Source organism: Hyperoodon ampullatus, assembly GCF_949752795.1.
Source record: "Hyperoodon ampullatus genome assembly, chromosome: 4".
NCBI lineage: Eukaryota > Metazoa > Chordata > Mammalia > Artiodactyla > Ziphiidae > Hyperoodon > Hyperoodon ampullatus.
This window is the reverse complement of record NC_136917.1, coordinates 117,054,655-117,068,509: the sequence shown is the minus strand read 5'-3', so window position 1 is coordinate 117,068,509 and position 13,855 is coordinate 117,054,655. Positions and strand designations below refer to the sequence as shown.

Sequence of the window (13,855 nt, the reverse complement as noted above, 5' to 3'; positions counted from 1 at the left end):
GATCATTCAGTATTTGTCTTTCTCTGACTTATTTCATTTAGCATAATGCCCTCAAGTTCCATCCATGTTGTCCCAAATAGCAGGATTTCCTTCTTTCTATGGCTGAATAATATTCCATTGTATATATATACCACATCTGTATCCATACATCCATTGATGGACAGGTTGTTTCCATATCTCGGCTATGGTAATGCGGCAGTGAACATAGAGGTGCATATATTTGGGGGGTTAGTGTTTTGTTTTCTTTGGATAAATACCCAGAAGTAGAATTGCTGGATCATGTGGTAGTTCTATTTTTAGTTTTTTGAGGAACCTCCATACTGTTTTCTGTAGTGGCTGAACCAATTTACATTCCCATGAACAGTGCATGAGGGATCCTTTTACTCCATGTACGCACCACCCTTGTTATTTCTTGTGTTTTTGAGAACAGTTATTCTAACAGGTGTGAGGTGATATTACTGTGGTTTTTTTTTTTTTTTTTTTCGCGGTTCGCGGGCCTCTCACTGTTGTGGCCTCTCCCGTTGCGGAGCACAGGCTCCGGATGCGCAGGCTCAGCGGCCATGGCGCACGGGCTTAGTTGCTCCGCAGCATATGGGATCTTCCCAGACCGGGACACGAACCCGTGTCCCCTGCATTGGCAGGCGGACTCTCAACCACTGCGCCACCAGGGAAGCCCTACTGTGGTTTTGATTTGCATTCCCCTGATGGTTAGTGATGTGGAACACCTTTTCATATATCTGTTGGCTATTTATAGGTCTTCCTTGAAAAAATATCTGTTCACATCTTCTACCCATTTTTTAATTGGATTGGTTGGTTTTTTGCTAGAGTTGTATGAGTTTTTTATATATGAACCCCTTAACAGATATATAATTTGCAGGTATCTTCATCCTTTGGTAGATTGCCTTCATTTTTCTTGGAGTGGGGAGATAAAGGGATGTCATTCATTCATTCATTCAGTCTGCACTGGATCTTAGTTGCAGCACGTGGGATCCTTAGTTGCGGCATGCAAACTCTTAGTTGCGGCATGCTTGTGGGATCTAGTTCCCCGACCAGGGATCGAACCTGGGCCCCCTGCATTGGGAGCGTGGAGTGTTACCCACTGGACTACCAGGGAAGTCCCAGATTGCCTTTTCATTTTGTTGATGATTTCCTTTGCTGTGCAGAAGCTTTTTACTTTGGTGTAGTCCCACTTGTTTATTTTTGCTTTTGTTTCCTTTGCTTTTGGTGTCACATCCAAAAAATTAAATCTTTTTTGGACACGCAGGCTCAGGGGCCATGGCTCACGGGCCCAGCTGCTCCACGGCATGTGGGATCTTCCCGGACCGGGGCATGAACCCGTGTCCCCTGCATCGGCGGGCGGACTGTCAACCACTGCACCACCAGGGAAGCCCAAATCTTTTTTAAATGTTTGGTAGAATTCACCAGTGAAGCCTCTGGTCCTAGACTTTTGTTCGTTGGGAGATTTTTGATTACTGATACAATCTCCTAGTAGTCAGTTTGCTCAGATTTTCTGTTTCTTCATAATTCAATCTTGGTAAGTTTTCTCTCTCTCGGAATATATTCGTTTCTTCTAAGTTGTCAGATTTGTTGGCATATAGTTTGTCATAGTAGTCTCCTGTGATCTTTCGTATTTCTGTGGTATGTTGTCACATCTTCTCTTTTATTTGACTTTGAACTACAGGCAAATCTTGGAGATATTGTGGGTTTGGTTCCAGACCACTGCAGTAAAGTGTCTATCTCAATAAAGGGAGTCACACAAATTTTTTGGTTTCCCAGTGGATATCGAGGTTATGTTTACACTATACTGTAGTCTTTTAAGTGTGCAATAGTATTATGTCTAAAGAAAACAAGGTACCTACCTTAATTTAAAAATACTTCACTGCTAAAAAAATATTGATCATCTGACAATGCAGAGTTGCCACAAACCTTTGATTTGTAAAAAATGCAGTATCTGTGAAGTGCTATAAAATGAGGTATGCCTGTATTCTTTTTTTAAAATTTATTTATATATATTTAAATTTATGGCTGCATCGGGTCTTAGTTGTGGCACGCGGGATCTTCGTTGCAGCATGCGGGATCTTTCGTTGCGGCGCATGGGTTTCTCTCTAGTTGTGGCGTGCAGGTTTTCTGTCTCTAGTTGAGGCACGCGAGCTCAGTAGTTGTGGCGCACAGGCTTAGTTGCTCCGCGGCATGTGGGATCTTAGTTCTCTGACCAGGCATTGAACCCGCATCCCCTGCATTGGTCCAGTGGATTCTTTACCACTGGACCACCGGGCAAGTCCCTATGCCTGTATTCTTAGGTTAAAATTTTCCTTGGCAATATAGTTGTCAACTAGAATGATGAATTTTGGTAAAGTCAAGGCCAGATAGAGGAGTTGGCCTGTAATATAGAGAACAATCCACTTGAATAAAAAATGGTCAGGAGATAGTCTTTGCAGGTATAAATAAAACACTGTAAGTTGGGCCTTTATCTATAGTTTCATGGTGTTTTCTGAGCCTCTTTGCCCTCTGTTAAGTTTAGGTACCTTCTAAAGTGCCTATAATATTTTATGATAAAAGTTCTTACGGTGCTATAAATTTATTAAGGAACTGGCATTTTGTTTTATTAAATCACTATTTTGTGTTTATCATTCAGACAAAACCAAGGGTAAGGGTACAATGAAGTAAAGCAGTTTTATTAGATGGCACAGGGATTTTTAAAAATTGAGCTTTGATTTTAGAAAATATGTTACAGGGTATATGTATAACATATTTAATTTTATTTGCCTTTTCTGGTTATGGTTCTGTGTATGGATAATACATCTTTTATTGTCTCTTTTATAAATTAATGCAATAAATTATAAATTTTACTTTCCCTAGGTTTAGAGACCTTTAGCCAGTTAATTTATCAAGATTTTTATGGGACTGTAAGTATGATTATTATATGTTACTAACATTATTGGGTAGATATAATACTGTAGGAAAAATATAAACTTTTTAGTTATTTATTGCTTCTTGCATGTTTTTTCTCTCCAAGTGCGTATCTTATCTGGTAAATGTATATTTCACACTTTTTTTTGGTTTTAAATTAATCTTTTATCCAATACTTGCATAGATAGGTATAATTTATTTATTACATAAATAAAATGAGTGCACATTTTATCTAAGACAAAATAAATAAAAATTTTCTTTTGTCTTTTAGTTCACTGTCAATGAATCCAACATTGTAGATTCTCCAAGGTTTCCTCACAGAGGAATTTTAATTGATACATCCAGACACTTTCTGTCCATTAAGAGTATTTTAAAAACTCTGGTAGGTAATTATTTTATTTTAATCCACTGTCTATTCTGAAGATGTGTTCTTTAATGTTGTTACTTTACATTGGTTACATATGCTGTTGTGCAGGTTGGAACAGGGGATTCATTTTCCATATACTAAGTATAAGCACTGGGCTTTCTTCCCTCCCTCCCCTGGGAAGTATATTTCCTCTGCTGAGAAGTGGAGGCTCCCTTAGGGAATCACTCTCTTGTTTTCATTGGGGTGGGAGAGGGGCTTAGCCAGTATTCAGTCAGCATTGTTAAGAGAAAGACTCAGTTTTAATAGTGCCCACTGGCCCTCTGTGAATCATTTGTCAAATCATGGGTCTAGACTTCTGGTTAGGAATATATGGTCATTGTACCTCTAGTTGGCTTTAGTTTTGTGATCTCCACTTACTTTTTTTAAAGTGGCCTAGAAAGGAATCTGAGAGCAGCTTCATACCTAAGGAAGTGTTCCAAAGGAATATGGAACTTCAGGTGGTGGGAGCTTGGGGGCAAGGTGGACATTAACTATTTTCCCTTTTCATTGGTTCATCCCCACCATCACTGCCAGTTTTTAGGGATCGGGAGGTTTTCTTGCCATGTTTTTCTGCACCTTCACCTGATCATTTATGAACACACTATGTTATAAAAAAATTATTTTTATGTTTACATTAAAACCCTGAATTTCTTTCTCCAAAAGACATTATTGTAATTTTCCTGAAAGAAATATGTGCTTAGTGTAAAAAGTTTGAACATAGATATGCATAAAATAAGTAGCGATCCCATAATTTCATTTACCAAAGATTGACATAAATTTTTATGTCCCATTTATCTCATTTTAAACTTAAAACATGAATATCTTAACGTATAATATGACTTGGTTTTTACTGAAATATAGTTGACATACAACATTATGTTAGTGTCAGGTGTACTAAATCACGATTTGACATTAGCATACATTATGAAACGATCATCATGATAAGTCTAGTATCCATCTCTCCCCATACAGAGTTCTTACAATGTTATTACATCCCCATGACTTATTTCTTGTATAGCTGGAGGTTTGTTCCTCTTAATCCCCTTCACCTATTCTCACCCACCCCCTTACCCTCCTCCCTCCTGTCAACCACTCTCTGTATTTATGAGTCTACTTTTGTTTCGTTTTGTTTTGTTTTTTAGATTACACATATAAGTGAGATCATTGATATTTGTCTTTCTCTGTCTGATGTATTTCACTTAACATAATATCCTCTAGATTTATCCATGTTGTCACAAAGGCAAGATTTCATTTTTTTATGGCTGAGTCTTCTCCGTGTGTTTTGATTGGAGAATTTAGTCCAATTACATTTAAAGTAATTATTGATGGATATGTACTTACTGCCATTTTGTTAATTGTTTGGGGTTGTTTTCATAGTTCTTTTTTGTTCCTTTCATCATCTTTTGCTCTCTTCCCTTGCCATGTGATGACTATCTTTAGTGTTATGTTCAGATTCCTTTCTTTGTGTGTGTACCTATTAATAGGTTTTTGGTTTGTAGTTAATCGTGTGTATGTGTGTGTGTGTGTGTGTGTGTGTGTGTATCTATCTATCTATATATAGATACATAGATACACACACATATACATATATATGTATAGTTTTATATACATGATTAGGTTATATATACATGATTATTGTAAGTTGACGATCTCTTAAGTTCAAACATTCTAACAACCCTACGTTTTTACTCCACCTCTCCCATTTGATGTTTTTGACATCATATTTTACATCTTTTTGTTTTCTGTATCCCTATGCTACTTACTGTGGATATAGATGATTTTTATTACTTTTGTTTTTTAACCTTCCTACTAGCTTTTTAGATGATTGACCTACTACCTTTACTGTATGTTTGCCTTCAGCAATGATATTTTTCCTTTTGTAATTTTCATATTCCTAGTTGTGGTCTTTTCTGCTTAGAAAAATCTTTTTAACATTTCTTGTAAAGTTGGTTTTGTGGTGCTGAACTCTTAGTTTTCACTTGTCTGTAGAACTCTATCTCTCCTTCAACTCTGAATGATAGTCTTGCTGGGTAGAATATTCTTGGATGTAAGTTTTTTACCTTTCATCACTTTGAATATGTTATGCCACTCCTTCTGGCCTGCACAGCTTCTGCTGAAAAGTCAGCTGACAGTCTTATGGGAATTCCCTGGGAAGTAACTAGTTGCTTTTCTCTGGCTGTTTTTCAGATTCTCTGTCTTTAATTTTTGCCATTTTAATTGCAGTGTATCTCGGTGTGGTTGTCTTTGGGTGACCCTGTTTGAGATTCTCTGTCTTCCTGGACTGTATGTCTGTTTTGTTTTGTTTTTTCCAGATTAGGGAAGTTTTCAGCTATTATTTCTTGAAATACATTCTCTGCCCCTGTCTGTCTTCTCCTTCTGGGACCCCTATAGTGTGTATGTTACTATCCTTGATGTTGTCTCAGAGGTCTCTTACACTATCCTCATTTAAAAATTTTTTCTGTTCAACTTGGCCGATTTCCACTACTCTGTCTTCTAGTTTGCTGATCTGTTCCTCTCTATCTACAAATCTATTATTGATTCCTTCTAGTGTATTTTAAATTTCATTTACTATATTCTGCAGCTTTTTGGTTCATCTTTATATTTTCCAACTGTCTATTAAAATTCTGTGTTCATCCATTCTTAGGTTCAGTGAACATCTTTTTTTTTTTTTGTGCGGTACGCGGGCCTCTCACTGTTCTGGCCTCTCCCGTTGTGGAGCACAGGCTCCGGACGCACAGGCTCAGCGGCCATGGCTCACGGGCCTAGCTGCTCCACGGCACATGGGATTTTCCCACACCGGGGCACGAACCCGTGTCCCCTGCATTGGCAGGCGGACTCTCAACCACTGTGCTACCAGGGAAGCCCCAGTAAGCATCTTTATGATCATTACCTTGAACTCTTTTTTGGGTAGATTGCTTATCTCTACTTCGTTTAGTTCCTTTTCTGGAGTTTTGTCTTGTTCCTTTGTTTAGAACATATTCCTCTGTGTTCACATTTTGCCTAATTCTCTGTTTATTTCTATGTATTAGGTAGGTCAGCTACATTTCTCAATATTGCAGAAGTGGCCTTATGTAGGAGATGTCCTATGGGGCCCAGCAGTGCACTCCTCTGTGGTCATCAGAGCCACCTCTAGGGGTGTCCCCTATGTGGGCTGCGTGGGCCCTTGTGTTGTGGTACGGCTGACTACTGTGAGTACACTGGTAGGCAGGGCTGGCCCCTGGACCAGTTGGCTGCCAGGCCCCGCCTCCTATGGTGGCTGCTGCCCTGTGGGTGGGCAGAGCTGGGTCTTGGGGCAGCTGGCTCTGGGGACCAGGGTTCCTGGAATGGTGCTGGCCTGTTGGTGGGCAAGTAAGCCCCTGGTGCTGATAGTCTAGAGGGAGGACTCCAAAATAGCACTTGACAGCACCACTATCCTCGTGGTACAACAGCTCCCTGAAGTGGTTCCCTCCAATGTGTTTGTTCCCAGGGGGAGTCCCAGTTGTCTCCTGCCTCTCTTGAGAGGTTAAGATCAGCAAGTGGGTCTCACCCAGGCTCCTTAGAAACTACTGCCTCTGACTTGGGACTCAGAGCCTGTAAGATTTTAAATGTGTTTTGTTTTGTTTTGTTTTTTAATTGGAGGATAATTATTTTACAGTGTTGTGTTAGCTTCTGCTGTGCAAGGAAGCAAATCAGCCACATATATACCCATATCCCCTTCCCCTTGGATCTCCCTCCTGCCCTCCCCATCCCACCCATCTAGGACATCACAGAGCACTGAGCTGAGCTCCCTATGCTATACAGCAGGTTCCCACTAGCTATCTATTTTACACATGGTAGTGTATTTATGTGAAATCTAATCTCCCAATTTGTCGCACCCTCCCTTTCTCCTTCCTATGTCCACATGTCTGTTCTCTACGTCTACGACTCTATTCCTGCCCTACAAATAGGTTCATCTGTACCACTTTTTCTAGATTCCACATATATGTGTTAATATATGATATTTGGTTTTCTCTTTCTGGCTTACTTCACTGTTTCACAGACTCTAGGTCCATTCACGTCTCTACAGATGACCCAATTTCGTTACTTTTAATGGCTGAGTAATATTCCATTGTATATATGTACCACATTTTCTTTATCTGTTCATCTGTTGTTAGACATTTAGGTTGTTTCCATGTCCTGGCTATTGTAAATAGTGCTGCAGTGAACCTTGGGGTACATGTGTCCTTTTGAATTACGGTTTTCTCAGGGTATATGCCCAGTAGTGGGATTGCTGGGTCATATGGTAGTTCTATTTTTAGTTTTTTACAGAACCTCCATAATCTTCTCCATAGTGGCTATATCAATTTGCATTCCCACCAGTGTGCAAAAGGGTTCCCTTTTCTCCACACCCTCTCCAGCATTTGATGATGGCCATTCTGACTGGTGTGAGGTGATACCTCATTGTAGTTTTGATTTGCATTTCTCTAATAATTAGTGATGTTGAGCATCTTTTCATGTGCCTCTTGGCCATCTGTGTATCTTCTTTGGAGAAATGTCTATTTAGGTCTTGTGCCCATTTTTTAATTGGGTTGTTTGTTTTTTTGCTGTTGAGCTCCATGAACTGTTTGTATATTTTGGAGATTAATCCTTTGTCAGTTGCTTCATTTGCAAATATTTTCTCCCATTCTGAGGGTTGTCTTTTCATCTTTTTTATGGTTTCCTTTGCTGTGTAAAAGCTTTTAAGTTTCATTAGGTACCATTTGTTTATTTTTGTTTTTACTTTCATTACTTTAGGAGGTGGGTCAAAAAAGATCTTGCTATGATTTATGTCAAAGAGTGTTTCTCCTATGTTGTCCTCTAAGAGTTTTTTTTTTTTTTTTTTGCAGTACACGGGCCTCTCACTGTTGTGGCCTCTCGTCGCGGAGCACAGGCTCTGGACATGCAGGCTCAGCGGCCATGGCTCACGGGCCTAGCCGCTCCACAGCATGTGGGATCTTCCTGGACTGGGGCACGAACCCGTGTCCCCTGCATGGGCAGGCGGACTCTCAACCACTGCGCCACCAGGGAAGCCCTTTAATCCGTTTTGAGTGTATTTTTGTGTATGGTGTTAGGTAGAGTTTTAATTTCATTCTTTTACATGTAGCTGTCCGTTCCCAGCACCACTTATTCAAGAGGCTGTCTTTTCTCCATCATATATGTTCTTGCCTCCTTTGTCATAAATAAGGTGGCCGTATGTCCATGGATTTATCTCTGGACTTTCTATCCTGTTCCATTGATCTGTATGTCTGATTTTGTGCCAGTACCACACTGTCTTGATTACTGTAGCTTTGTAGTATACTTTGAAATCGGGGAGCCTGATTCCTCCAACTCCATTTTTCTTTCTCAAGATTGCTCTGGGGCTTCCCTGGTGGCGCAGTGGTTGAGAGTCCACCTGCCGATGCAGGGGACACAGGTTCGTGCCCAAGTCCGGGAAGATCCCACATGCCACGGAGCGGCTAGGCCCGTGAGCCATGGCCGCTGAGCGTGCGCGTCCGGAGCCTGTGCTCCGCAAGGAGACATGCCACAACAGTGAGAGGCCCGCGTACCACCAAAAAAAAAAAAAAAAAAAAGATTGCTCTGGCTATTTGGTGTCTTTTGTGTTTCCATACAGATTGTAAAATTTTGTTCTAATTCTATGCAGAATGCCATTGGTTGTTTGATGGGGATTGAATTGAACCTGCAGATTTCTTTGGGTAGTATAGTCATTTTCATAATATTGATTCTTCCAATCCAAGAACATGGTATGTTTCTCTATCTGTTTATGTCATCTTTGATTTCTTTCATCAGTGTTTTATCATTTTCTGAGTATAAGTCTTTTGCCTCCTTAGGTAGGTTTATTCCTAGGTATTTTGTTCTTTTTGTCATGATGCTAAATGGGATTGTTTCCTTAATTTCTTTTTCTGATTTTTTTGTTGTTAGTGTATAGGAATGCAAGAGATTTCTGTGCATTAATTTTGTATCCTGCACCCTTACCAAAATCATTGATTAGTTCTAGTAGTTTTCTGATGGCATCTTTAGAATTTCCTATGTATAGTATCATGTCATCTGCAAACAGTGAGAGTTTTACTTCTTTTCCAATTTCTATCCCTTTAATTTCTTTTCTTCTCTGAGTGCCGTGGCTAGGACTTCCAAAACTACATTGAATAAGAGTGGCGAGAGTGGACATCCTTGTCTTGTTCCTGATTGTAGTGGAAATGCTTTCAGTTTTCCACCATTAAGAAAGATGTTTGCTGTGGGTTTGTCGTATATGGCTTTTATTATGTTGAGGTAGGTTGCCTCTATGCCCATTTTCTGGAGAGTTTTTATCATAAATGGGTGTTAAATTTTGTCAAAAGCTTTTTCTGCATTTATTGAGATGATCATATGGTTTTTATTCTTTAATTTACTAATATGGTCTGTCACGTGGATTGGTTTGTGTATATTGAAGAATCCTTGCATTCCTGGGATAAATCCCACTTGATCATGGTGTGTGATACTTTTAATGTGTTGTTGGATTCTGTTTGCTAGTATTTTGTTGAGGATTTTTGCATCTGTGTTCATCAGTGATGTTGGTCTGTAATTTTCTTTTTTGATAGTATCTTTGTCTGGTTTTGGTACGAGGGTGATGGTGGCCCTCATAGAATGAATGAGGGTGATGGTGGCCTCGTAGAGTGTTCCTCCCTCTGCAGTTTTTTGAAGACTTTGAGTAGGATAGGTGTTAGCTCTTCTGTAAATGTTTGATAGAATTCACATGTGAATCCATCTGGTCCTGGACTTTGTTGGAAGATTTTTAATTACAGTTTCAATTTCATTACTTGTGATAGGTCTGTTTATATTTTCTAATTCTTCCTGGTTTAGTCTTGGAAAATTGTACCTTTCCAAGAATTTGTCCATTTCTTTGTGGTTGTCCATTTTATTAGCATGTAGTTGTTTATAGTAATCTCTTATAACCCTTTGTATTTCTGCGGTGTCAGTTGTGATTTCTCCTTTTTCATTTTTAGTTTTTTTTTTTTGATTATGGGGTTTTTATTGTGGTAAAATACACATGACATAATTTAACATATTTGCCATTTAAAAAATGTGTACATTTAAAAAGTGTACAATCTAGATAAACAACAAGGACTTACTGTATATAACTCGGGGAACTATATTCAATATCTTGTAATAACCTTTAATGGAAAAGAATTAAAAAAAGAATATAGATATATACATATCTATGTATAACTGAATCACTTTGCTGTATATCTGAAACCAACACAATATTGTAAAGCAACTATACTTCAATAAAAAAATAAATAAAAATGTGCAATCTAGTGGCATTTAGTACATTCACAATGTTGTGCAACCATCACCACTGTCTAGTTCCAGAACATTTCTGTCACTCCAGAAAGGAGACCCCATACCCATTATCAATCATTCCTCATTCCTCCCTCACATCCAGCCCCTGACAACTATTAATCTGCTTTCTGTTTCCTTTTCTGGACATTTCATATAAATGGAATCATATATTATGTGGCCTTTGGTGTATGGCTTCTTTCGCTCAGCAGAATGTTTTCAAGGTTCATCCATGTTGTAGCATGTGTCAGCACCTCATTATTTATTTATTTATTTATTTTTTTTGTGGTACATGGGCCTCTCACTGTTGTGACCTCTCCCGTTGCGGAGCACAGGCTCCGGACGCACGGGCCCAGCTGCTCCGTGGCATGTGGGATCCTCCCGACCGGGGTGCAAACCTGTGTCCCCTGCATCGGCAGGTGGACTCGAAACCACTGCACCACCAGGGAAGCCCCACCTCATTATTTTTAATGGTTAAATAATTGTCTGTTGTTTGGATATACCATATTTGTTTGTCCATTCATCAACTGATGGACATGTATTGTTTCACCTTTTGGCTCTTACAAGTAGTGCTGCTATGAACATTTTTTTTTTTTGTAGTTTCTGCTTTATAACAAAGTGAATCAGTTATACATATACATCTGGTCCCATATCCCTTCCCTCTTGCGTCTCCCTCCCTCCCACCCTCCCTATACCACCCCTCCAGGCGATCACAAAGCACCGAGCTGATCTCCCTGTGCTATGCAGCTGCTTCCCACTAGCTATCTACCTTACGTTTGGTAGTGTATATATGTCCATGCCTCTCTCTCGCTTTGTCACAGCTTACCCTTCCCCCTCCCCATATCCTCAAGTCCATTCTCAAGTAGGTCTGTGTCTTTATTCCTGTTTTACCCCTAGGTTCTTTATGACATTTTTTTTTCTTAAATTCCATATATATGTGTTAGCATACAGTATTTGTCTTTCTCTTTCTGAGTTACTTCACTCTGTATGACAGACTCTAGGTGTATCCACCTCATTACAAATAGCTCAATTTAGTTTCTTTTTATAGCTGAGTAATATTCCATTGTATATCTGTGCCACATCTTCTTTATCCATTCATCCGATGATGGACACTTAGGTTGTTTCCATCTTCGGGCTATTGTAAATAGAGCTGCAATGAACATTTTGGTACATGACTCTTTTTGAATTATGGTTTTCTCAGGGTATATGCCCAGTAGTGGGATTGCTGGGTCATATGGTAGTTCTATTTGTAGTTTTTTAAGGAACCTCCATACTGTTCTCCATAGTGGCTGTACCAATTCACATTCCCACCAGCAGTGCAAGAGTGTTCCCTTTTCTCCACACCCTCTCCAGCATTTATTGTTTCTAGATTTTTTGATGATGGCCATTCTGACTGGTGTGAGATGATATCTCATTGTAGTTTTGATTTGCATTTCTCTAATGATTAATGATGTTGATCATTCTTTCATGTGTTTTTTGGCAATCTGTATATCTTCTTTGGAGAAATGTCTATTTAGGTCTTCTGCCCATTTTTGGATTGGGTTGTTTGTTTTTTTGCTATTGAGCTGCATGAGCTGCTTATAAATTTTGGAGTTTTATCCTTTGTCAGTTGCTTCATTTGCAAATATTTTCTCCCATTCTGAGGGTTGTCTTTTGGTCTTGTTTATGGTTTCCTTTGCTGTGCAAAAGCTTTGAAGTTTCATTAGGTTCCATTTGTTTATTTTTGTTTTTATTTCCATTTCTCTAGGAGGTGGGTCAAAAAGGATCTTGCTGTGATTTATGTCATAGAGTGTTCTGCCTATGTTCTCCTCTAAGAGGTTGATAGTGTCTGGCCTTACATTTAGGTCTTTAATCCATTTTGAGTTTATTTTTGTGTATGGTGTTAGGGAGTGATCTAATCTCATACTTTTACATGTACCTCTCCAGTTTTCCCAGCACCACTTATTGAAGAGGCTGTCCTTTCTCCACTGTACATTCCTGCCTCCTTTATCAAAGATAAGGTGACCATATGTGCGTGGGTTTATCTCTGGGCTTTCTATCCTGTTCCATTGATCTATCTTTCTGTTTTTGTGCCAGTACCATACTGTCTTGATTACTGTAGCTTTGTAGTATAGTCTGAAGTCAGGGACCCTGATTTCCTCCAGCTCCGTTTTTCGTTCTCAAGATTGCTTTGGCTATTCGGGGTCTTTTGTGTTTCCATACAAATTGTGAAATTTTTTGTTCTAGTTCTGTGAAAAATGCCAGTGGTAGTTTGATAGGGATTGCATTGAATCTGTAGATTGCTTTGGGTAGTAGAGTCATTTTCACAACATTGATTCTTCCAATCCAGGAACATGGTATATCTCTCCATCTATTTGTATCATCTTTAATTTCTTTCATCAGTGTCTTATAATTTTCTGCATACAAGTCTTTTGTCTCCTTAGGTAGGTTTATTCCTAGATATTTTATTCTTTTTGTTGCCGTGGTAAATGGGAGTATTTTCTTGATTGCACTTTCAGATTTTTCATCATTAGTGTACAGGAATGCCAGAGATTTCTGTGCATTAATTTTGTATCCTGCTACTTTACCGAATTCATTGATTAGCTCTAGTAGTTTTCTGGTAGCATCTTTAGGATTCTCTTTGTATAGTACCATGTCATCTGCAAACAGTGACAGGTTTACTTCTTCTTTTCCGATTTGGATTCCTTTTATTTCCTTTTCTTCTCTGATTGCTGTGGTTAAAACTTCCAAAACTATGTTGAATAAGAGTGGTGAGAGTGGGCAACCTTGTCTTGTTCCTGATCTTAGTGGAAATGGTTTCAGTTTTTCACCATTGAGGACTATGTTGGCTGTGGGTTTGTCATATATGGCCTTTATTATGTTGAGGACAGTTCCCTCTATGCCTACTTTCTGCAGGGTTTTCATCATAAATGGGTGTTGAATTTTGTCGAAAGCTTTCTCTGCATCTGTTGAGATGATCATATGGTTTTTCTCCTTCAGTTTGTTAATATGGTGTATCACATTGATTGATTTGCGTATATTGAAGAATCCTTGCATTCCTGGAATAAACCCCACTTGATCATGGTGTATGATCCTTTTAATGTGCTGTTGGATTCTGTTTGCTAGTATTTTGTTGAGGATTTTTGCGTCTGTGTTCACCAGTGATATTGGCCTGTAGTTTTCTTTCTTTGTGACATCCTTGTCTGGTTTTGGTATCAAGGTGATGGTGGTCTCGTAGACTGAGTTTGG

At 39.1% G+C, this 13,855-nt stretch overlaps 1 protein-coding gene across 1 annotated transcript in view; it reads left to right on the top strand.

Moving 5' to 3' along the window:
• Positions 1 to 13,855, top strand: part of HEXB (hexosaminidase subunit beta) — a gene marked incomplete at its 5' end in the record, with an annotated part of 44,226 nt that overhangs the window by 11,787 nt on the left and 18,584 nt on the right. Inside the window, 2 exons of the mRNA XM_079704123.1 lie at positions 2,860 to 2,906; positions 3,182 to 3,292. Of these exons, the coding sequence (XP_079560249.1) occupies positions 2,860 to 2,906; positions 3,182 to 3,292 (158 nt within the window). The remainder of the gene's footprint in view (positions 1 to 2,859; positions 2,907 to 3,181; positions 3,293 to 13,855) is intronic.